This window comes from Carassius carassius, chromosome 9, assembly GCF_963082965.1.
Source record: "Carassius carassius chromosome 9, fCarCar2.1, whole genome shotgun sequence".
Lineage (NCBI taxonomy): Eukaryota > Metazoa > Chordata > Actinopteri > Cypriniformes > Cyprinidae > Carassius > Carassius carassius.
The window spans coordinates 25,001,851-25,026,714 of NC_081763.1; the positions used below are offsets into that span (position 1 = coordinate 25,001,851).

At 39.4% G+C, this 24,864-nt stretch overlaps 1 protein-coding gene across 4 annotated transcripts; it reads left to right on the top strand.

The window, feature by feature from the left end:
- The first annotated feature begins 1,005 nt into the window (after positions 1-1,005).
- zc3h7a (zinc finger CCCH-type containing 7A) lies at positions 1,006-24,211 on the top strand. 4 transcript variants are annotated; one of them, XM_059558579.1, is made up of 23 exons: positions 1,006-1,160; positions 3,616-3,721; positions 4,023-4,062; positions 4,145-4,342; positions 4,763-4,921; positions 4,999-5,079; positions 5,245-5,298; positions 5,378-5,417; positions 6,702-6,985; positions 7,074-7,317; positions 17,358-17,395; positions 17,484-17,655; positions 17,767-17,925; positions 18,004-18,209; positions 18,525-18,625; positions 19,606-19,787; positions 19,870-19,940; positions 20,030-20,166; positions 20,455-20,560; positions 20,694-20,802; positions 21,665-21,795; positions 23,081-23,244; positions 23,332-24,211. In XM_059558579.1, exons 2-23 carry the CDS (start codon positions 3,654-3,656, stop codon positions 23,519-23,521), a joined length of 2,934 nt encoding a protein of 977 aa, XP_059414562.1. In that variant the 5' UTR covers positions 1,006-1,160; positions 3,616-3,653; the 3' UTR covers positions 23,522-24,211. The 4 variants fall into 4 exon arrangements, with proteins under 4 accessions (XP_059414562.1, XP_059414564.1, XP_059414563.1 ...); XM_059558581.1 differs by having other exon boundaries at positions 1,047-1,160; positions 3,591-3,721; XM_059558580.1 differs by lacking the exon at positions 1,006-1,160 and adding an exon at positions 1,246-1,376.
- Positions 24,212-24,864: the final 653 nt, after the last annotated feature.

Below are 24,864 nucleotides of genomic sequence, written 5' to 3' on the forward strand. Positions count from 1 at the left end.
TGTTTCACAGAAATATAAAGAGGAGGGAAAACAAAGCCCAAATGCCCTTAATCATCCATCACAATGAGAAAAACCAAAGAATATATTTCTGATGTGCAGCAAAAGATGATTGAGCTTCACAAATTAGAAAGTGACTTTAACAAATGAGCTAGAGCAGTGAAAATTCCCATTTCCAACATCAGGGCAATAATTAAGAATTTACAATCAACAGAAAATGTTATGAATCTGCTATCTGCTATATCATCCTAATGCATGGTGAGAAGGAGAGTTTGAGTGGCTAAAGACTCTCCAAGGATCACAGCTGGTGAATTGCAGAAAATAGTTGATTCTTCAAATATAAAAAATTGTCAAACAGCACCTACATCACCACATGTTGTTTAGGAGGGTTACAAGAAAAATTCTCCTAGCTCATCCACAACAAATTAAAGCATATTCAGTTATCAGACATGACTGGAACTTCAAATGGGACTGGCTTCTAATAGAACAACTTCCTTACCTCCAGTGACAGTCCATGTGACCAAGATCTATTTTTTTTTTTTACGTGTTTTTTATTTTTAGTAAATAGTTACTTATAGTTACTTTATAGTTAGGCCTACTTAATTGCAAATTAAATAAATGTTAAAGTCCCATATATATATATATATATATATATATATATATATATATATATATATATATATATATATATATATATATATATATATATATATATATATAATTGTATATTTTAAACTAAGCATGCCATCAGTTTGAAAATGACCGCAGCGGTTTTCGAGTACGTCTGAAGAGGGCACTGTAACCATCTTCAGCTACTTACTGGAAAAGTGAACAAGACGTCACGACAGTGTTGCCAAGTCCGTGGTTGTCCCGCAGTATTGGGCTAATTCAACACTGTTACTGCGGGTTGAAGCGAGCCCAATAACTTGATATTTATCCCCTGGAATGTGAATTTTACTGGAGGATCCCCGCTACTTTTACCAGGGAAACCCCCTCGAAACGCGAGTGGGCTTGATTTGAGTAGCAATTGGGAGGGTTTTGATGCGACAACCTGGCAACCGAAGATCACGTTGCCCATAGAAGAGACAGGACTGACGAACACATTAAAACATTAGCGATTTTATGGAGCGCTCTCTTTCCCGCTGAACACTGATCTACTTACGGTGAGTGTTTTTTTATGGTAGTAATACATCGATTTTTTTCACGTACAAATGCTCGCATGGCCGCTGTTAAACTGATGTGGGTGGGCAGGGGTGCGCGGTAAAAATGCTATCATGCTAGTTTACCTAACGACTGTTCACGTTCACACAAGAGTTTGTATGACCAACCATTTGGCTAGCACACAAGACCTACGTGTTCCTGGTTTCACGGATAAACAGGTCACAGTCTCGGTGCAAGTCTTGCAGCAAAAAATGCCCACTGGCATAGGCAGTTTGTGAAAACATTTGGATATACAAGTGTTTATGTTTCAAAGATAAGCGAGATGCTTTTGTGGACAGTGCGTCAAATGCGCGCTCGAACAAACGTTAGGGACCCCGGCTCACACCCCGGTGTTTCTTTATCGCAGAATTTATCTTTATGAACTATGCTAGAAGTTTCTCTAGCAAACGTTACATCAACAAATATGAGACGCCTCTTTTCGGTGAATTTCCATTGACTGCCTCCAATGGGACCAAAGTTAAGGAAGTAAGTTATGTTATTTTATACTGCGTCCCTTACTGGTTTACCGCGTGTTGTCAGAAATGCAATACAGCGGGGTCCGATTTGGGAGTGAATCGTTATTTTCTGTCAGATAGTTTGAATGAATCAGTTTGCACAAAACCCGAACAGAACGACTGATCAAACACTGAAGTGAGTCGGGCTTGTAAGTTAAAATAGGCCGAGAACCGATGGATGAATTGATAGTGAGAACTTCTTTACAATAATCCAGATCTGTGAATTTAACGTTATTTGAGCATTCTTTACATTATAAATACTTTAAATTTCGATTTAACTTACTTGGGACTTTTTCTAAGTTGAATTGTTGTTGCAAGAAACTAACTAAAGATCAAATAAACAGTAACGTGTATTATCAAATGCGTATTTGAGAACATAATATGACACGTTTTTACATCATTGTTCATTACAGGGTTCCTTCGCAGTTTGGAAATATATTGAATTTGTACCGGAAATAAGAAAGCAGAGTATGGAAAAAATATTAGCATTTCCAGACTTTTGCACCCCATTTAGTTTTCTATATTAGAAAATGAAGAACTGAAAATATACTTATCATACAAGAAGTGTGTTTTCATGGCAGGTGTTGATTTCTTTAGTGATTGTCAAACACGACTGAATGAATTCAAGGTGCACTTTTTCATTATGCAGGACTATATATTTTTTTATATATATATATGACTGATTTGAGAACTTGAAATGTTTCCTCTTGCCATCAAGATGCTGACCGCTGCTGACATGGTGTTAAATCATAAATAAATAAATACATTTTCATTATGCAGAAATGTAGGTTCTAAGCATCTTGGTTTTTCTCATGATGTTTTTAGCACCGTAAAAGGATCTTTGCAAAAAAAAAAAATGTACATACTTGTGTGTGCATGAGAAACCAATAAACTTAGCATATAGGACGATGCAAACTGAGCCACTTAATTTGCCATCAACAGATTTCGAGGTGTTGTTTTTATTTATTCTTTTGGTCACCACAGAGTAGGCTATGCGTTAAAGCAGATATAAGGCCTTGAAATATAATGTACTGCCCTAAAGAGCCAAATTTTGAACACTTTTACGGTACCAGTCTTCCTTGAACTTGGCAAAAAGGACAATGCACACAGCTGTATTTTTCCATCAGCCCATGTCATGACTCATGTCATTGTTTCTCCTTGGCTACAAAGGATGCATTAAATTGGACATTAGGCCTTGATATTAGAGGTACCACCCTAAGAAAAGCCACATTTTGAGCAAAAATATCTCCATTAATTCCTGTGCCTCCATGTTAACTAAATTTCTTCATAGTAAGATGGCAGTGACACATAAAGTAAATGTTATATTATATATAAAACTAGAAATTGTAATGAATAAGCACTCAAAAAAAAATCCCACGCATAGATCAATATTTTCTTGAAGGCATAAAGTTTGTGCGTGCAAAAGTCTGTGGTTTTATTTTTAGGGGCTCTGTATGTTATCACTGAGAAAATAAATAAATAAACCCCTGAGAAAATATAAATATTTACATATGTCTGTGCTATCTACCAAATATAAAGCTGAAAATAATTTTCTATTAAAAATTTGTTAAATATGGTCTGGAAATCTACTGAGAGGTTTGGTAATTTGTTAATGTTGGATGGAAAATGTGTAGGAACCCTGGTTCAATCACCGAATCGGTTCTTTGGAACAAACTGTTCTGAAGAAACCGGTTACACAAAGAAAAGTCGAGCATCCCATCACTGTTGAGAAATCATTGCTTTTTTATTTTTAAACCGAGCAGAATGCAAATACTTTCCCAGTACTTTTCCTATTACTATTTTGCAATATGACGCGTGCCAATACGTGATACTTAGGCAAATCTATGTCAAGTCAATATATCTGTCTGATTTCTGTAGGCCTGTATATTTATATAAATCATAGGTGTTGACTGCAGCAAAGTCCTACACGCAAATAGGAAGATGTCAGCCACAGGCCAGGACCGAAGCATCCGATGGCAGGACATTCAGAAGGGTTTGCAGTTCATTCAGTAAGTAAACCTGTGAACTTCAGCAAGTTTTGATCATTAAGAGATGACTGAAGTGTCTTCAGTTTGTGTTATAGAGGGAAATGGAGAAATAGTTTCAGACTGACTTCATCCACTTATGTTTTATTTCTGTCCCAAGAAAAGAATTTGGTTGCTGTTCAAAAATATTCAGGAATGCAAATTAGACACTGCCTTTTCACCCAACCTCTCTAATTCATGACATGTTGTTTCCCCACAAATCTGTCATCGCTCACGTTCTTCGCACCTGTGTTTTAATGGTTTCAAATTGTTTTCTTAATCGTAGGTCTACCCTGCCTTTTCCTGGCCCTCAAGAGCAGTATGAGGTATGTGGTTTCCACAGTTTTTCAACAGGTTTTCACAGTTGTGGATTAGATGTTTATATTATGAATTGATTTTTTCCTCTAGGTGTTCATCCAGAGTTTGGTGAGGAATCTGTTTGGTGAGGGAAATGATGTGTTCCTTGAAGGCGAATGGACGCGATCTGTTGAATTATACACCGAGGCCTTAAACATAGCGGAGTATGCAGAATCAGAGGACATCATCATCTCTCAAGACCTGAAGGAGAAGCTTTATGCGAACCGTGCTGCATCCTACTTGAACATTGTAAGAATCCACATTCAAATGGATGCGTAAAATTGATCAAAAATGACAGCAAGGGCATTTATAATTTTTACAAAACCATTTATTTTCATCTTTTTATTCATTAAAGAATCCTACAAGCATGTATCACAGTTTCCACAAAAATATTAAGCATTTTTTAACATTGATAACAATAAGAAATGTTTCAGCATCAAATAAGCATATTAGAATGATTTCTGAAGCAGCATGTGACACTGAAGACTGGAGTAATGATGCTGAAAATTCAGCTTTACCAACTCAAGATTAAATTACATTTTAAAATATATTGCAGTATATATTGCTGCAATTTCCATGCAGTGTTTGATGACTGCTTATGCTGCATAGTTAATTGTTCCAGATGGTTTTCTTTAATTCACTATAATGTGTTTGTGGTTATTGATGCAGGGACTGCACGATCAAGCTCTAGAGGACTCTGAAAAAGCTCTTCAACTCAATGAAAGCAACTACAGAGCACTTTACCGCAAAGCTCGATGTCTAAAAGAAATGGGAAGACATCAAGAGGCTTATGAGGTGGTTGCTAAATGCTCCATGGCAGTGCCTCAGGTCAGAGCACTTTACTCTTAGCTTTTAATCAAGCCCTTTTGCATTCCTTGGTTCTTCATGTTTCATTTGCCTTGCAGGATACTCGTGTGATTGAAATGACCCAGGAACTTGCCAAAATGTTGGGATTGAAAATCCGTAAGGCTTATGTCAGAAGCAAGGTAAAAAACAAAACAAATAGGCTAGCTACTTTCTAGCTAATTGGGGAAAAAAAGTATTTATGTAAAATAATTGGTTCTAAGTGTGCCAGGGGAAAATAAATCTTATAATCTGTGTAATTATTTGTCCCTGACCAATCTTTTTTTTTTTTTTTTTTCTGAAATCAGCCTGCCTTAAATGTTTTGCCCTGTTCAAGTCTGTCAGGAGCGGGTAATGATAAGGTAAGATGCTGGATATGTGCGTGTTTAAAAATAGTTAATTTAATAATGAATTTCAGTCAATTCTTAATTTTTTTAACAGCATTCTCCGAGCTCTGCCTCCGTAGAGGATATTGAAATGGGTAAGTCAGTGAATACTACCATGAGAAATGTATATTACTGTTCAAAAGTGTAGGTGTCTGTACATTTTTTTTTAAACTTTAAAGAGTTGAAAATTACCCTATAAATTACGTGCCCTCAAGTCATCCTAGGTTTATATGACTTTCTTCTTTTAGATGAACCCATTCTGAGTTATATTTCAAATCAGCTTTGATCTTTCAAGCTGTTTAATGGCACTCAGCGAGTGTTGCATGCATCAGTCCAAAATAATTTTAATAAAAAGTGCTTATCCATAAAAAAAAGTGTCTCACACGGCTCCTGGGGGTGAACAAAGGCCTCATGTAGCAAATTGTTTTTGTATAAAAAAAAAATCACTTTAATGTAGCTTGCACCAACAGTTGTAGACAGAAGCAGTTCTGGGAGCTTGACATATGGAGGTCAGCGCTGCGCATGCACCAGTGAGTCTCGTGAAAACAAACATTTGTTAACAGGAGCAAAGGAAGCAAAGTTTCCTTAATTTAGCAAAGGAAAGCCAGTCTTCTCTTGGCTCATATTGAAATCCTCTGACATTCTTCTTTACAAATCCTCGTTTTGTACTTCTAATTAGTGACCGCTGTTTTGTTTTGATCTTCTTTCAAAAGCATTTAAAAAAAATCTTCTGAGAAATCTTCTGACTTCTGAGAGCTAATGCATTAGGGTTGGTCTGATAGACGATGCCATCATCCGTTGCCGATGGCTGACAGACATCACAATGTTAACCCATGATTCCCCATGGTATGGTTTGGTACGGTTCCCTTTTGGGGGTTTTTCCACTGGGTACAGTACCTGTTACCTGGTACTTTTTTTAGTACCACCTCGGTTGAGGTTCCAAGAGAACCGTACTGTAACCAAAATGTGACGTGCAAACTCTGCTGATCACGGATTGGCAGGAGAGAATCGTCACTAGATTTGTAGGTGGGAAGGAGTGAATGAACAGCGCTCTCTTCCACCCTCAACACCCATGGCTGAAGTGCCCTTGAGCAAGGCACGGAACCCCGGGCACTGGATATATAGCTGCCCACTGCTCCGGGTGTGTGTTCACTTCTCACTGCTGTGTGTGTGCACTTGGATGGGTTAAATGCAGAGCACCAATTCCTAGTATGGGCTACCATACTTGGCAAATGTCACGACTTTCACTTTTCACTTTCATTGTGAGGTTTCACTGCAAACATTGTCCAATGGCAATTTGGTAGACATCACCCAACCCTAAAATATATATAATACATCTTCAAATAAGTCAGCTCATTAACGCCTTCTTGTCTCCATAGAAGTGGGCCAGTATATGCAGGGTATGGGTGGCCCGGTACAAGAGTGTTCTACAGTAAGCGAGATGGAAGAAGTAGAGTCTAAGCCTCTTGTCAGTGTCATCTCGCCACTGGTCGTCCCAGTTGAGACCAATAATCCAGAGCCTGTTCCCATGCCAATACATTATGGAACCAGGCTTAATGACTCTTACACAGTACCAGACACCCACTTGGATTATGATACTGAAATTATCGGGGATGAACTGGATGAGCTATTGGACAGAGCAAGTCCTCCTGAGTCTTCTTTGGTAAGCTTGAGGAGGACCACATTTCTACTTGTGTTTTGAGTGCATACAAGAGATCATGTTAATATTTGCCTTTTTTCTTTTCACACAGGATATTCCCACAGTGGAGGGACCTATTCCTTTACCAACCAGTATTGCCGTCAGTAGTTCGATACAGAGTTCTTTGCTCATGCCTTCCCACCTGGGCCATCCGTTTTTGAGTATGGCTCCACAATGCACAGTCAGTTTGCCCGCACCGTATCACAATTCAATTTCATCGTATTCTCTTGGTCTGGACACATTTTCTTCACCTCTGGATTCACTGGATAGTTTGTCAATTTCAGAGTCTCCGACAGGTGTGTTGCACATGACTCATCTCATCTTAATCTCAAAATGTACTTTGGTTTTTGTATATATGCTAGGGGTTGCATACAGTAGCCACGTTTCCACTGCTGGAACTTTACCCAGGAACTAGGGACTTTGGGCTGGTACTCCGTGTGTTTCCATCACAGGAACCAGGATCTAAATAAAGTTCTGGGTAAAAAAATTGCACCTCAGAAAGTCCCTGTTAGCAAGAGAGTACTTTTTCAAAGGGCCGGAACTTTCGCGTGCGGGACCTGGGTGCTAAACATGCTGATTGGTTGAGTTCACGCAGCATTGTGACTTCAACCACCATTTATTTGGATCATTTTCAAAATATTACTGTTGTTGTGTCATGAAATGTAGTTTTAAAAGTATTTCAGGCAAGAATGTAGTAGTTTAAAACTCAAATATGTGGTTTATTTATAAAGACAGCGCCTATTTAAAAATGTGTTTTGCCGATTTCGGAGACGATAAGCGGGAGCTCCGTTATCATGTTTACCGACGAGAGCAGTCTTGACTCGGCTAGTCCTTCTGACATTTGCCGCTGGCTCTGATGTCTCTTTAGTGGTTAAACATAAAATATAATTTGTTTTGGTAAATCTAACAGGTTATCTTTTGTCTTTATTCAATTAATCTATTATGTTAAAATTAAAATGAAAAGAGGTAGTACTGTTTGATATAATATTTAGTTTCACTGAAATGTAGGCTGTAGGCCAAACGTTACACATTTCCCTGAACTTCATTTTTGCAGCTATTAATGTTTTAATGAAAACTAAAGGAGGTAGTGGTGTTTGATATCATATTTTGTCTTATTGTAAATATACGGTGAGGAAAATTGCAGTAGCCAAGGCGAGCTTACTGATCAAGTACGCTGCTGTTTGCAGAATTAATGGATATATCATAAATATATCATATATTTTTAGTGACTAGTACACATTTCCATTGCCAACACTTAGTGTCAGATACCTTAAAGGGATAGTTCACCCAAAAATGTAGTTTACTCACCCTCAAGTTGTTCCAAACCTGTATGAGTTTCTTTGTTCTGTTGAACACAAAGGAAGATATTTGGAAGAATGACAGAATCAAACAGATCTCGGTCCCCATTGACTTCCATAGTAGGAATAAATATATTCTATGGTAGTCAATGGGGACCGAGATCTGTTTGTTTACAAACATTCTTCCAAATATCTTACTCATACAGGTTTGGAACAACTTGAGGGTTAGTAAACGATGATAGAATTTTCATTTTTGGGTGAACTATCCCTTTAAAGACATTGCTATTGCTATGCCATTGCTACACTTTCTATGCTATGACTACTCCACAGACTTCTTGTTGCAAATTTTGCTCACATACACACACACACACACACACACAAACCTGGACCTGGAGATGGACACACACACACACACACACACACACACACACACACACACACACACACACACACACACACTCTTACTCACAAACTTACTGACACACTCAAACATTCAAAAAGACACACACACAGGCTCAGACACACACAGGCTCACACACACCAAACTGGACCTGGAGGTGGACACACACAGACTCTGACACACACACACACACACACAAACCTGGAGATTGAGGTGGACAAAAACCAACACACACCAACCTGAACCTGGAGATAATAATAATATAATGTCTGGTGTCACAGTCTGGTGGCTGTGATATATATAAACCTACCAACGTCCGTTGCCATGATTTTTGGAATGACTGATCGCGAGAGGAAAAAAATGACATTTTAGTCGCATAACATCGGTTAATGGATACGCCGTCATTTCGCAATAGTTGTTTATCGATATTTAGAAAAAAAAAAACAAGTTTTGCGCGAATCTGTAATGGAAACGCAACAGCGCTTAACATAGACTAACTTCTCAGAGTTATGTTGAGAAACAGTGTTCATTACTAACCATTCAACTCCGGATTGATTCTGGAATCTTCGCTGGGGGAATAAGCATTAAGCACCGGCAACAATCCGTCCTCTAACTCAGGGGTTCCCAAACTTTATCATGACAAGGCCCCCATAATACCACTAAGTTCTGGCCAAGGCCCCCCTTTTGCATGATGTGTTATTGAACCCATCGACAATACCTACTACGGCAAATGTAAATAAATAAACAAATTAAACATCTGGGTGAACATCCATTGACATCCATTGACAGTGTTGTAATAACAACATTTGTATGTCAGATCATCATATATGGTAATTTCAATATCTTCAAATCTGGAACAGTAAATTCAACATTCAACATTGTATCTGTGTGTGTCAGTCAGTGAATGGAAAAAGAAAGATCTTAAAGAGTGTGTGTGTGTGCGCGTGTGTGCGTGTGTGTGTGTGTGTGTGTGTCAATGGGAGTGCTTGGCCTGGTTGCAACATTCAACACTGAGAGAGAGAGAGGATATTAATGGGACGGATGGGCCTGGTGGCTTCTACATAGTTTGTCCAGCCTGGGCTTTATGTCTGTCAGTGCAACACGCATGTCACTCTCCACATTTAGACGTGCTCTGTGTTTTGTTTTAAGTACTTTTAAAGTTGAAAAACCAGACTCACACAAATAAGTGGTTGCAAAAGGAAGAAGGAATTTCAGAGCACTCTCAGCTAGGATGGGAAAGTCATTTCTTACATACATCCAGTAGTTAGAGAGAGAAAGAGTCTCAAATTTCATTTTTAAATCCCATGAAGAAGTCATCTCAATCAGCTCCTCTTGTGATTTTAAGTCCAGACAAGAGCCTACATCAGGGGCAAATGGGTTCCTTACCCAGTTTAGATGGGTGCTGTCAATGTCAGGGAAATATTCTCTGAAATATCCCTGGAGGTGCTCCAGGTGTGATTGTATCAGTGAAGAAATGGTGTTCAACTCACCACCAGATGACAGCAGCTCTTGGTGTAAAAGTGGGAACATTTCTGTAATTCCCTCCTTGAGCTTGTTTGACCACAGCATAATCTTCAGGGAAAAAGCACGCACTTTGTCTTGCATATGCACTATGTATGTGTCACGCCCTTGCATGCTTTGGTTAAGCACATTCAGATGACAAAAAATGTCAGCCATATATGCAAGTTTGAGAATCCAGGCTTCATTCGTAAAACGGTCAGCCAGCTGATGTTTCTCAGACAAGAGAAACTCTGCAACCTCCCTCCGCAACTCATACACACGGTTCAAAACTGCCCCTCGTGAAAGCCAGCGTACGTTTGAGTGAAGAAGCAATCCATCAAAACGGGCTCCCATTTCTTTACACAGAATAGCAAAAAGTCTGTGTTTCAAGGGGCGTGCTTTAATGAAGTTTACTACGTGTATTACGTCCTGTAGTACCTGGTTAAGTTCATCATCCAACCGTTTAGCCACCAGTGCTTCTCGATGGAGCATACAGTGCGTGAACGCCGCATTCGGGGCCTTCTGTTTGATGAGAGCTGTCACCCCACTGTTCTTCCCAGTCATAGCCGCGGCCCCGTCAGAACACACACCCACGCAACGAGACCAGTCAAGTCCATTTGAATTAATATATTCGTTCAGCACTTGAAAAATCTCTTTCCCGGTGGTTCTACTTTCAAGTTCTTTACAAAACAGTATTTCCTCAACGAACATTTCTTGGGAAATGAATCTTATGTACACAAGCAACTCGGCAGCGTTTGCCACATCTGTACTTTCATCTAGCTGCAGCGCAAAATATTCGCTAGCTCTCACCTGGTCCAACAGTTGAGCAGACACATCCTCAGCCATGTCTCCAATACGTCTGCTCACAGTGTTATCAGAGAGTGGTACAGCGTCAATTTTCTTGGCAGCATCCTCACCCAGTAGCTCTTTAACAATGTCTTTAGTAGCTGGTAGTATCAAATCCTCACCAATTGTGTGCGGCTTCTTAGCTCGTGCAATGTGAAAGGAAGCCAAAAACGATGCCCTCAATGCTCTCTCAGGGACAGTAGCTTGCCGCACGAATGTTGCTGACTGCCTGGTCAAATGTTCTTGCTTTCTTTTAAAAAAGTCAATTGGTTTTTCGGCCTCTGCTGGATGCTTCTGGTTCAGGTGACGTTGAAGTTTTGATGGTTTTAAGCATTCGTTGGAGAGTATCTCGAAGCAGAGAACGCATTTGGGGCACTCGTGTCCATTCTTGTGTGTGACGCAGGTAAATCCATACTTAATGTATGCTGCCTCATACCTACGAGTCTTAATTGGCCAGGAGTTCGTTTTCAGATTTTTTTTTTATCTGAGGTTTCGATTGCTGGCTCGTCAGGTTTTTTCCTTTTTAAAAATCTATCCATTTTGATAGAGGTTTGACAGAGTTAGCCAGCTAACTAAATAAATAGCTGAATAGCTGAGCACTGGCGGTTGTTACCAAGGCTACACTGACAGATTACGTGTACCAGCCAATCAGAAAGATTAGCATTAAAAGTTTAATGTTCAGATATCGACAAATTATTAGAATGCTATTTCATAACAATACTCATAATAATAATAATAAAAAAATATTTTTTTAATATTTGTAAAATATTTATATAAATGTTTTTTTTTTTTTTTTTGCTTTTTTCTTCCAACTTGCTGCGGCCCCCCTGGCGCCACATGGCGGCCCCCACTTTGAAAACCACTGCTCTAACTAACACATGCTCATTCTCTTGGTCGGCGTTACGTCACAAATCATGTGACCTACATAGCAACAAGCCGCCGCTGTGTTTGAAGGGTAAAACAAACCGAAGGCAATCAAGGCAAAGCCCGAGGAAAATCAAAAAGGTATCTATTCACAGAAGTTTTGTTGTGGATTATGTCAGTTATGGATACTAACGGACTACTTTGTATTAATGATGAATGATATCTGTGTATGCGAATGTATGTCGGTGGTGAGAAGTGAAGTGAATGTAATAAAACACTCATGTAAAACGCTTTGTGACTAACGTTAGCTTTGTGACTAACAGTTAGCTATGTGAAAGGCACTAGCAGCTATACAAATACAGATCTTCTTTCTTCTATTACAGAATGTCTTATCAATATATAGAAAGTCTACTTGCGCCTGCATTGACCAGGTACCACAGAAAGCTGTCGCTTGTAGGTTTAACGTTACAATCTTGTCCCTATCGGCATCCAGCTGAGTCCTGGGAGAACAACCCAAAGGCATGGCCCAGGCTCGAGTATCCAGACATATACAATTACCTCATCAAATCCCCTGGTGTGAACACCATGTGTACATACCATGTGTCCTACACTTGCAGTCATGTTTAAATACCCATCAAGCATCGATTACATTAACTGTTCATTTAGAAAAATAAAATGTTTATTCAAAAGCACTGTGTTACACAATGGCTGTAATGAGCTCAGTCTGTCAGTGGCACAGCTTGTACAATGTCAGTGAGGGACACGGTTTTTTCAAAAAAGCAAAAATAGACTAACTGCAGAAACGTATCTTATTCCCCACACAACTAGTGCATTTCATTGTTGCTTATCAGTGTAGAGCTGCCGACCATTATGCATAGCAATGTCATAAGATAGCAACAGAAAATTGAGTGGCCATCTCTGCAGTGGTATTATTTTGTTATTCTTTGATTTGCCGAATCATTGCTAATTTTTTAGGCATGATTCTCGGCAGTTTTCTCGACATATCTGCGCTCATTTGTCTTCCGCTTCGTGTTGCTTAATGGCGAGCGCTTGTTTGTTTTACCCTTCGCCGCGGTTGCTATGCGCGCGCAGTGCATTATGGGAGTAAAAGTCCCGGATGTCCGACCTCGAGAATGTTTTGATTCAGATCGTGTTCGAAGAGGAGGGGCTAGTCGTGCGTGCCTCTGTTGTCAGTTTGTGAGAGGGAGGGAGCAAGCAGCGCGCAGTTCTACAATAAAATACAAGTGTACCCATATTAAGTCGCGGGTTAGACGCGAGTGGCGCCGATTCAGGATGGCTGCCTCTGTGACGTGCTCTGCAGTTGTTTTTGTGTTTTTGTTAGTTTGTCCTGTCTTTAGTTATATTCCTGCAATCAGTTTCACCAGGGACGAATTGCTGGATATTCGGCAACACACATCTCCCGATATTTCACCGGTTTTCGACTATTCTGATGTTTTGCTGGACATTCTTGTCGGCGGAGCGGCTGCGCTGATCACACGCTTCAAGAGGACGCGCAGACGGGGAAAAAGAGCTGGCGCGCTCGTGAGACTCAGAAAACGCAGATTTCGAACGCCGTTGCCTAGCATCCATCTGGCAAATCTCCGCTCTCTACCCAACAAAACGGACGAACTGCTTCTGCTCTCTCGGACAAATAAAGATTTCTCTCACTCTGCTGCTCTGTGTTTCACGGAAACTTGGCTGAATGACACCATACCGGACAGCGCGCTCCATCTGCCGGACTTTCAGCTGTTTAGAGCGGATCGCGACGCAGAATCAACGGGGAAATCGGGCGGCGGCGGGACATGCTTTTACATCAATGAACGGTGGTGTACAGATGTAACTGTGTTAAAGAAGATGTGCTGCTCAAATCTCGAAACGCTCTTCATTAACTGCAAGCCGTTCTATTCGCCGCGGGAGTTTCACTCGCTCATTCTGGTTAGTGTTTACATCCCTCCTCAAGCGCACGTGAGCTCAGCTTTACAGAAACTCGCTGAGCAGATCACAGAGACAGAACAACAACACCCAGACTCTGTTTTAATCATTCTTGGGGATTTTAATAAAGCCAATCTCTCCCGTGAACTGCCAAAATACAGACAGCATGTTACTTGTCCCACAAGAGACAGTAATATATTGGATCACTGTTACACAACAATAAAGGATGCATTTCACTCTGTTCCACGAGCAGCTTTGGGACGTTCTGATCACCTTCTGGTTCATCTTATACCGACCTACAGGCAGAAACTAAAATCAGCTAAACCTGTATTAAGGACTGTAAAAAGATGGACTAATGAAGCAGAGCAGGATTTACAATCTTGTTTTGACCTCACTGATTGGAGTGTTTTTGAAGCTGCTGCCACCGATCTGGATGAACTCACAGAGACCGTAACATCATATATCAGTTTCTGTGAGAATATGTGTATTCCTACCAAGACTCAACTAAATTACAACAATGACAAACCGTGGTTCACTGCAAAACTCAGACAGCTCCGTCAGGCCAAAGAAGATGCTTACGTGAAGGGGACAATGTCGTGTATAAACAGGCTAAATACACACTGGAAAAGGAGATCAAAGTGGCAAAGAGGAATTATTCTGAAAAAATAAGGACTCAGTTCACTTCGAACGACTCCGCATCAGTGTGGAAAAGCCTAAAGAAGATCACCAATTACAAGACACCACCCCCCAGCACTGTGGAGAATCAACGACTGGCAGACGATCTGAACGAGTTTTACTGCAGGTTTGAAAGAACACCCATCACCTGCCCTGAACACCTCTCCACACAACCGTTCACACCATTCACAACTCCTGCAACCAACCTCAAATGCCTCTCCAAACAACCATTCACACCATTCACAGCTCCTGCAACCCATCCTGATCACCTCTCCAATCAAGCACTCTCACCATTCACACCTCCTGCATCCCCCCTCGCCCCCACACCTGCAATACAGATCAGCGAGGATGCGGTGCGCCAGGTCTTCCGGAAGCAGAAAAGGAAAAAAGCACCAGGCCCAGATTGCGTTACACCAGCGTGTCTGAAATCCTGTGCTGACCAGCTGGCCCCCATCTTCACAAAGATCTTCAACAGATCGCTGGAGCTGTGTGAAGTCCCTTCATGCTTCAAACGCTCCACCATCATCCCCATCCCAAAGAAACCCAAAATTACAGGACTAAATGACTACAGGCCTGTGGCTCTAACGTCTGTAGTCATGAAGTCATTTGAAAAACTGGTGCTGGCCCACCTGAAAGACATCACTGGACCCTTGCTAGATCCTCTTCAGTTTGCCTACAGAGCAAACAGGTCTGTGGACGATGCAGTAAACATTGGACTGCATTATGTTCTGCAACACCTAGACAGACTGGGGACCTATGTGAGGATCCTGTTTGTGGACTTCAGCTCTGCCTTCAACACGATCATCCCAAACCTCCTCTTGCCCAAACTAACTCAGCTCTCCGTGCCCACCTCCGTCTGTCAGTGGATCAACAGATTCCTGACAGACAGCCAGCAGCTAGTGAGACTAGGAAAATACACATCCAGCACCTGTACAATCAGCACCGGAGCTCCCCAGGGCTGTGTTCTCTCCCCACTGCTCTTCTTCCTGTACACTAACGATTGCACATCTAAGGACCCCTCTGTCAAGCTCCTGAAGTTTGCAGATGACACCACACTCATCGGCCTCATTCAGGACGGTGATGAGTCTGCTTACAGACAGGAGGTTAAAGAGCTGGCTGTCTGGTGCAGTCTCAACAACCTGGAGCTTAACACGCTCAAAACAGTGGAGATGATCGTGGACTTCAGGAGAAACCCCACTGCACTCCCCCCACTCACCATCATGAACAGCACTGTGACTGCAGTGGAGTCATTCAGGTTCCTGGGCACCACTATCTCTCAGGACCTGAAGTGGGACATTCACATTGACTCCATTGTGAAAAAGGCCCAGCAGAGGTTGTACTTCCTTCGCCAGCTGAGGAAGTTTAACCTACCACAGGATCTGCTGAAACAGTTCTACTCCACCATCATTGAATCCATCCTCTGCACTTCAGTAACTGTCTGGTTCAGCTCAGCTTCTAAATCTGACCTCAGAAGACTACAGAGGGTAGTCCGGACCGCTGAGCGAATTATCGGTACAACCCTCCCATCTATTCAAGAACTGTACTTATCCAGAGTGAGCAAAAAGGCTGTTAAAATCACTCTGGACCCCTCACATCCAGCACACTCCCTCTTTGAACTGTTGCCATCTGGTCGACGCTACAGAGCACTGAGCACCAGAACGACCAGACACAGGAACAGTTTCTTCCCTCAGGCAGTCCATCTTATGAACAGCTGATAATAACTGTGGGACACACTACACTATTTATATTTATATACACTACACTTTTTATCCAACACACATACTTAGCGTACACATAAATCTTTTGCACATAATATACATGTACATACATGGAACACACTACACTACTTATATTTATATTTATATACACATACACTTATTTATCCAACACACATACTTAGCATACAGTTAAAAATTTTTCCACATAATATACATGTACATACATAAATGCTCATTTTAATATACCTGCCATACATTGTCAATTTGTATATTGTCAATCCTTACCCACCTATTTGTATTTTTTTGTATTTTTTATTCCTTATTGTGTTTTTTGTTCTGTCGCTGTTATGTTGCACTGCGGAGCTCTGTCACGAAAACAAATTCCTCGTATGTGTGAACATACCTGGCAATAAAGCTCATTCTGATTCTGATTCTGAAATAGTTTAAAAATCTGATTCAATCCGTGGCGGTCAGCGTTGATATTGTGGCGGGCCGCCACAAATTAATGAATGTATGGGCAACCCTGTAATAGATGACCATGGTGAAATCAAGTATGAAATAATACAAAGACTTGTATAACTTCTAGAGATAAAAAGTGCAGTGCACTGGACAAAAATAAAACTTTTTAGTGTATATGTGTAGAGCACCTCTCCACGTGTTCTCAAATGGCATATATGTTAAAAAAGCTGTACACATACACTACAAGTGGATGTATCAATACAGAAGTATACTTTGGACTTTACCTGTCTCAACATACTTGCAACCAGGGTCCAAAATTAGCCATTTGCCTCACCTAAAAATGCTGAGTGAATTAAGATAATGTACCAGCCAAAAATATATGTAACCCCACAGTGTAAAATTTATTGAATGTTTCCTGGAATATTAGTGATGAATTGCATGGGTCATTGTGTCATTCATTGCAACTTTAATAATGTATTATATTGTAGGTGCTTTGTAGTGCTTTTTAAATGTAATTATCAAATTTGGCTCTTGACAAATGTTAGTTTGGGAACCTGCTGCTACTAGGGGTTTTCCTTTTTTTTTTTTTTTTTTTTTTCTTTTTGCTCAGTTGTAATTTATTTATTTATTTTTTATTCCACAAGGACAAGATAAACCATTTATCCAGCATCATTTTATGTCGGTAAGAGTTAATTTACATCAATATGATAAACATTGTCCTGAACATTCAGCTGTGCTGTTTTGTTAATCTTAGTCATTTGCTTTTTCAGCTGAGTAATAGTGACATGTCAGTGTCAGCTATTCCACCCATCAGCATGGGTTTCTACACATCCGATGGGACATTTGTGCAGGATTATCCACAACAGCTAGACCTTGCCAAGAACCCACTTGCTGATACCCATGAATTCAAACAGGCCTGTTCCTCTTGCTACATTAAAACTGGTAAGCTGCAGTCATGCAGGAATGTTGCTAGGCAGCGCTTCCAGAGTATGATGTTTAACAATGCAAACATTGAGGTTTTGCATAAGGTTCTTTATCTAAATGTGTTTCCAGGACCTGGAGTCCTGGATTACGCTTACCATCCAGAGGACCACAAATGCAAAAAAGATTTGCTTTTGGGAAGAACCAAACATTCTGAACTTCCAACATGGAAGCTTATTCGCCCAAGACCCACAAAAAACCAGTACATGGGGCCTTATTATATTTGCAAAGGTAATTGCAGGGATCTACTTTGAGACTATATTTTATGGTGTCACAGATTTACTAAAATACTCAAATTCTGCTTTATAGATGTGGCGATGGGACAAGAATGCCGGTATCTTGGCCATTGTACCTTTGCTTATTGCCAAGAGGAAATTGACGTGTGGACGGTAGAACGCAAAGGCTTCATCTGCAGGGAAAATCTGTGTGATCCTTATGGGTCTAAACCTAAGATCAGTTTGACAGTGCCCAAAATCTTACAGGAGCACCATGGGATATTTATGTTCCTCTGTGAGGTAAAGTGTGCCATTTGATTTTAATGGTTTTCTTATTATTGCTTGGAATTAATAACTAATCCATGATACACCTGAAGGTCAGCTGACTAAAATAAATCATGTTTATGAGTAAGCCCTTTTTCCTGTTATAGATTTGTTTAGATTAGTATAGATTAGCTGACTGTGTCTTTAACACACCTTCTCATTTCGTCATTGAACTGGAATGACCGGTTTTCAAAGGAATGGGTTTTTAGTTTCTCTGTTGGTTTTTTGTCATTGCTGAAATTTTAAAGAAGCTGTATAAATACATAACAACATGTGTGACTTGGTCTGTAGGTGTGCTTTGATCACAAACCCAGAATAATCAGCAAAACCAATAAGGACAACCCCGGTCTATGCTCTCACCCAGTGACAAAGCATGTGTTTGAGGAAAAGAAGTAAGCATCTCTTCTTGTGAAGACTTGTCCAGACACTAAATGTGCAGATTCATGCTTTGCAGTGAATGTCATTGGTCTGAATTAATGACTGTATCTGTCCAGATCAGGGCTGGGCAATATATTCAGAGTCTTTTTTTGTTGTCAGTAGGTCAGCGTCACACCCACACAGTCATGACTTGTATGAGAGTCTTACGAAGTAGACTATTTCAGTAAATAATATTCTATTAAAAAGATCAATTATTAATACAAGTATGCTATTAAAATAATTAGTTTATTATAATGTACTATTATGTAATAAAACAGTAATATGCTATTAAGGATAAAAATACTAACTCAAACTTTTTTTTATAATAATCAAGTTTTTATTAAGATTTTAAAAATTTGACATTAAGTATGTGATGGTTTCTCACCCATTAAAGCCATTTCAGAAAAAATAAAAAAGGTAACATACAAAATTAAAGTTCATTGAAAGTGTATATATATATACACTTATATATATATATACACACTAAAAGTTAGTTTTTTGGCAAAAGCAGATAACTCCAACAGTCATTTTTTTTTTTTTTTTTTGGCAAAAGCAGATAACACTGACAATGTAGACTGTACAAGCAATACAGGGAGCTTAACCCTCACAACTGTAACATGCTGCTTCAGCAAGGTTCCTTGAAAAAGTTTCATCTTTTTTCCCCTTTTACGATATCACGGGTTCTTCAAGTTTGTTGAAATTATCTATCCTCAATCACTTTAGTCAGCTTTGCTGTAACTCCTTTAGACGAAACTCCTCTCAGCTAGCACTTCTTTTTTCGAAGTGACTAGCAGCCTTGTCACCTGACCTGAATTAAGCAGTCATTATTTTTAATGGTTAAATATTTTTGCTTAAATCCATTTAGTGATGACAAATTTAAAGTCTATATTGCCTGGCCCTAGGAGTAGTAGTAGAAGTAAGTAAAGTAGAATTAACACTTCTTTTTATTTCTCAGGTGCCTTGTACACTATTTAAGGGACAAAACAGTCAGGTACTCCAAAATCCGTCCATACTTCCCTCATTGCCAGATGGATCTGTGTAGGCATGAGGTACGGTACGGCTGCCAGCGAGAAGATTTCTGCTTTTATGCCCACAGCCTCATCGAGCTCAAAGTATGGATGATGCAGAGTGGACAAGGTGAGCTGCTGCTCAGGACTCGTGGATTGTCTGTCATGAAGGCTGACAGGAAACACTTAACTGTTGTGTTGGTTTGTTTCAGGTATCGCACATGAAGGTATTGTTCAGGAGTCACAGAAATATTGGAATATGGATGCTGCTGTTCATGCCCAGGTAGAATTTATTCATGTATACTGATAGATAGATAGTATACAGTATATCTGTGAGATATGTCTAATGGCAGTATGTTGCCAATCCAATAGGAGCTTCCACCAGCCCTGCGCAGATTTGGTCCAGCTAACCTGAAGATGCAGTTTGTATGTGCTCAGTGTTGGAGGAACGGCCAAGTCATCGAGGCAGACAAAAACAGGAAGTATTGCAGTGCAAAGGCCCGGCATCCGTGAGTCCTGCTCATATGTATCCAAAAATGAAAATTCTGTCATCATTTACTCAAATTTTGTATCAAACCCACACAACCTTTTTTCGTGGAACACTAAAAGAAGAAGAGATTATGAAACTGAATCCAGTTTCATTTTATAGGTAAAAATGGCCAGTACATTCTTGAAAAATGTTTCTTAATAGTCATACCATTTGAATAAATGATGACCGAATTTTTGGTGAACATCCTTTAACAAAAAAGTGTAGTATTCTGATAATATCTCATAATTTGTCACTTTCTGTTGACCAGTTGGTCTAAAGAGAGACGGGTGGTTCTGGTTAGTTCTATTGAACGGAAAAAGTGGACTACAGTTCGACCTCTCCCAACAAAAAAGCCTATTCCTGCTCAGTTTGAAGTAAGTGTAATATTTTTATTTCATGCAACAACAAAAAAAACCTGGCCATTGTTTTCGATATAAGAAGATATTGATGGTTCATAAATATCACCACTGTCTCTTGATAATAATAGTTATTCCTGCATGTTTGCAGATTTGTTTGCATGTGGCAGCTGGCAAAAAGTGTCAGTACATTGGAAACTGCTCTTTTGCTCACAGTCCAGAGGAGAGAGACCTATGGACCTTCATGAAAGATAACAATAGTAAGTTCACTTTGCCTTTTCAGTGCATGACAATGTATACATTCTGTTCAGTTTAATTACAGAATCATGTTCAGTGTTTAGTTTATCTTTATTGGTCATTGTTTTCAGATGAAAACAATCAATACACTGAGCATTATTATGATGAACTATGTTTGTTTGTTTAAAGTAATATTTAATCAAGATAGTCTGACTTGCTCTTCATCCTAAACAACTTTCCTGTTCTGTTGGCGTCAGTCAGTATTAACCAACAGCCCAGTGACTGAGCTTATACATACACTACTCTTCACGCTTTTGGTCAGTAAGACTTTTTTTATAGTGTTTATGAAAGAACTTTTATGGTCATCAAGGCGACATTGCTTTGATCAAAAATACAGCAAAAACTGTAATTTTGTGGAATATTATTACAATTTTGGTTTTCTATTTTAATAGTAATTTTATTTTAAACTTAATTCCTGTGATGCAAAGTCTAGATATTGGCCTGGTTTCACAGTCAAGGCTTACACTAAGCCAGGTTTATGCCATAGTTCAATAAGGGCATTTAATTATCTTTTACAAACGTTCCTTAGAAGAAAAAAAAAACATTACTGGTGTGCATCTTGAGACAAAATAGCTCAGACATGCATTTTAGTCTGGGACTAGGCTTAAGCCTTAGGTTCTAAAATACTTCAGTAGATTGACTCGTGTAATCACCCATGGCCAGTAGTTCAAAACCATTAGATCACACAATCCAATCTTGGTTTTGATCTGGATCAAATAATCAGTTTGCTCAAAACTTTATCGTAAAGTGGCTCAGTGCTTACAGATACTGATGTAGTAACTGATTTAACATACATCTCTTATATTCTTGTTTGTGTGCATGTAGTTGCAGACATGGAGCAGCTGTATGAAATGTGGCTGCAGTCTCAGAAGCCGGGCTGGAGCGAGGAGAACAGCAGCGGTGCCCGAGAGAATGGGAAACAGATTCATATGCCCACAGACTATGCTGAGGAAATGGTATGGAAACTTGAGCAGCATCCATATTTCCACACATCATTATCACGCTCGTCTTACTCTGACACAACCTTGCTTGCAATCCTGTACATGTAGGAAAGGAAATTGCAAAACAGCACATTAGCATGTTTTTCTCAGTTGTGCAGTGTCTCTCTATTTTCAGTTTGCTGTTTCAAATAAAAATGGTTTAGCTTAAAAATGCATCTCAACCTCTGCAATGTGTTCCAGTAAGTTGTGCTCCCTCTAGCCGTTTAAACTCTAAACACGTCCTGTATGTAAAATGTATGAGAGAGTACAATGAGTGAAATACTAACTGTGTCATACTGGCATTGCTTGGTAACCTTATTGGGAGCATTGTGTCGGAACTTTATAAGTATTCATGAATCATGTTAGCTCACCAACTGATTGGCACACGCTCAACATCATCTGTATTTCAGGCAGTGAGTTTGGCCTACTGGGCCAAATGTCACAAAATGCTATTAATATTCAACTGCAAATCTTTCACCTAAATAGGACTTTAAATAGTAAATTACAGCAAACATGAGGTGCTGTGTGTCACATTAATTGTACATCTAAAGACATTTGCTATGTTATGTAGTATATAGCTATTTTAAATGATTTATAAAGTTTTCATCTATATTTGAATGTTCATAAGCGTTTTTAAACGACTAATAGAATTTATAAAAAAAAAATTTAATTTACTGTCATTCAGAAATTGACATTTTTATTTGGCAATGGCATTATTTGCTTTTCATGTCTCTTTTGATTTAATGTTACCAAAAGATTTGTTTCAATACATTCTGTTTCTATTTATCAAATAATCCTGAAGAAAAAAAATTTGTGTCCGCAAAAATATTACGTAGCACAACGGTTTTCACCATTGATAATATAAAAAATGTTTCTAGAGCATCAAATCAGCATATTAGAAAGATTTCTGAAGGATCGTGTGACACTGAAGAAAATTCAGCTTTACGTGAATAAATTATATTTTAACATATTCAAATATCAAATTTGTTTTAAAGAACAAAAACATCAAATAATTTCATAGACACCAGTCACCCCATACTTCATAATGGTTGTATTTGAGTTTCTCACAAGTCTTCAATCTTTCAGTTTCACTAAACATATTCGAAGTCTTTATCTGTGAAGGTGTATAATGTATCAAGTGTATATGTAAGAATTCTGTAGAAATTCGCTGCATCTTTTCTTTTCTGAAAGCGACTGAAATCCTCAATTCAGTCAGTTTAATGAATGCATTCCTCTTAACGTCTTCATGCTGTTTTATCAGGCTGGCAACCATTGCTGGTTGTGTGGGAAGAACTGCAACAGTGATAAGCAGTGGCAGCAGCATATCACCTCCGAGAAGCACAAAGAACGAGTGTTCAACTCTGAAGACGATCAGAACTGCTGGCAGTATCGCTTCCCTACAGGAACCTTCAGAGTTTGCGAATGGTCAGTCTAACGCTAATGTGTAACGCTACTCATATCTCATTAGCGGTTAACCGCTGTCACTAACGGATTGGTTTGGGTTCGCTCCAGGTTCCTAATGGGCACCTGCACAGAGGAGGAGCTTTGTAAGCTGGCACATGGAGACGAGGAGCTGAAGGAGTGGAGGGACAGAAGAGAATTCCTTTTGATGAAACTTGCCAAAGCTAGAAAAGATCACTTGATAGCACCAAATGATAATGACTTTGGCAAATATAGTTTTCTGCTTAAAGATATTAAGTAATGTTTTAATGAATCTGTTAATGCAGGGTGTTCTGGAACTATGATGTCTTGAGTTCAGTATTGAAATGGGGCGAGCGTGGTGTGGGTCTCTGGAGGAGGAGGACATCCTCCTCCTGGGTTTTCACTGAAAGCACAGAGCTGGCCTTGTGTTCAGAGTAATCATGGCTTTGTTGCTTTTATCACCGGTTAGAGATAAACGCACCATCGCCTTTTATGTTTCTTTTATTAAATCGCAAACGGCGATCAGCTTTCGGGAATTGGCTTTTGCTCTTCAAACCCAAAGCTGAAGTGCAGTATACGTATGGCAAGAAATAGCGCATCTGAGATTCCCGTGTCATTCCCACCTTTTTTTTTCTTTTCTTAACTGGGATTTGTTTTGGAATGTTGGGTCCTGAATCTCTGTTGTTCTAAATCCACAGCGAATTACTATGTTGTGTGCTTGCTGTGTTAATGCCTGTTGGTGTTATATATGGACCTACGTAAACACAATAAAGTAGTCTTCTTTTCAGTTTCCATAATTGCTGAAAGCAGAGCTCTAGGGTATTACTACCATCACAGTGTATTAATGAAAATTAAAAAGTGGAGGTGCCATGCTGTTGGCGAATTGTCAAGACATGTTTGATCCACTAGGGGGAGAGGGACGACCTGCCAGCTGCATCTCTGTATTTTAATAAATGCTTTGTGTTGGAGATATGCGGTGCATTCCCTGTAATGATTATTTTATTTTTTATTTGAATTTAAGCGCTTATTTAATATAATGATTCTGTTATATGCTAGTGACACACACACACATACACATATATATATATATATATATATATATTCATTCAGCAAGCATGTCTAGTTAATCAAAGCAGTCACATGACAGTAAAATAATGGTCCCAATGATTTCTATTTCAAATAATGCATATTAGAATGATTTCTGAAGGATCACATGATGCTGAACTTTTACTCTTGCATCACAGGAATAAATGAAATTTTAAAATCTATTCAAATAGAAAAGCTGCTTTTAACTTGTTTTTTTTAATCTAACCAATCCCCCTTACAATTAAAGTAAAAATTAGATCAACTAATTTAATTGTCTTTCCAATTAAAAGGCTTTATTGATGCACAAGTTGCAAAAACTATTTGGTAAACGAACCTTCAAACAATATTGATGAATAGAGTGTGCATTGCACACATGCTTAGAAATGTGTGTCCTTCACAGTTCTGCACTGCACACATACTGTGAGTTGCCTTCATCTGAACTTGTTAGATGTGGCTGAAATATCTCCATTTGCTTTGTGTTGTTATACACTAGCAGCAAGCGATTCCAGTAAATTCTGTGTTCATCTTCTAGAGCTC

What these genes read in the sequence shown, in the direction of transcription:
- zc3h7a (XM_059558579.1), top strand. Translation starts at nt 3,654, where the DNA reads ATGTCAGCCACAGGCCAGGACCGAAGCATCCGATGGCAGGACATTCAG. An exon ending in GTCCTCCTGAGTCTTCTTTG is followed by an intron (nt 6,986 to 7,073) that starts GTAAGCTTGAGG and finishes CTTTTCACACAG; the next exon opens with GATATTCCCACAGTGGAGGG. An exon ending in CAGACTATGCTGAGGAAATG is followed by an intron (nt 21,796 to 23,080) that starts GTATGGAAACTT and finishes CTGTTTTATCAG; the next exon opens with GCTGGCAACCATTGCTGGTT.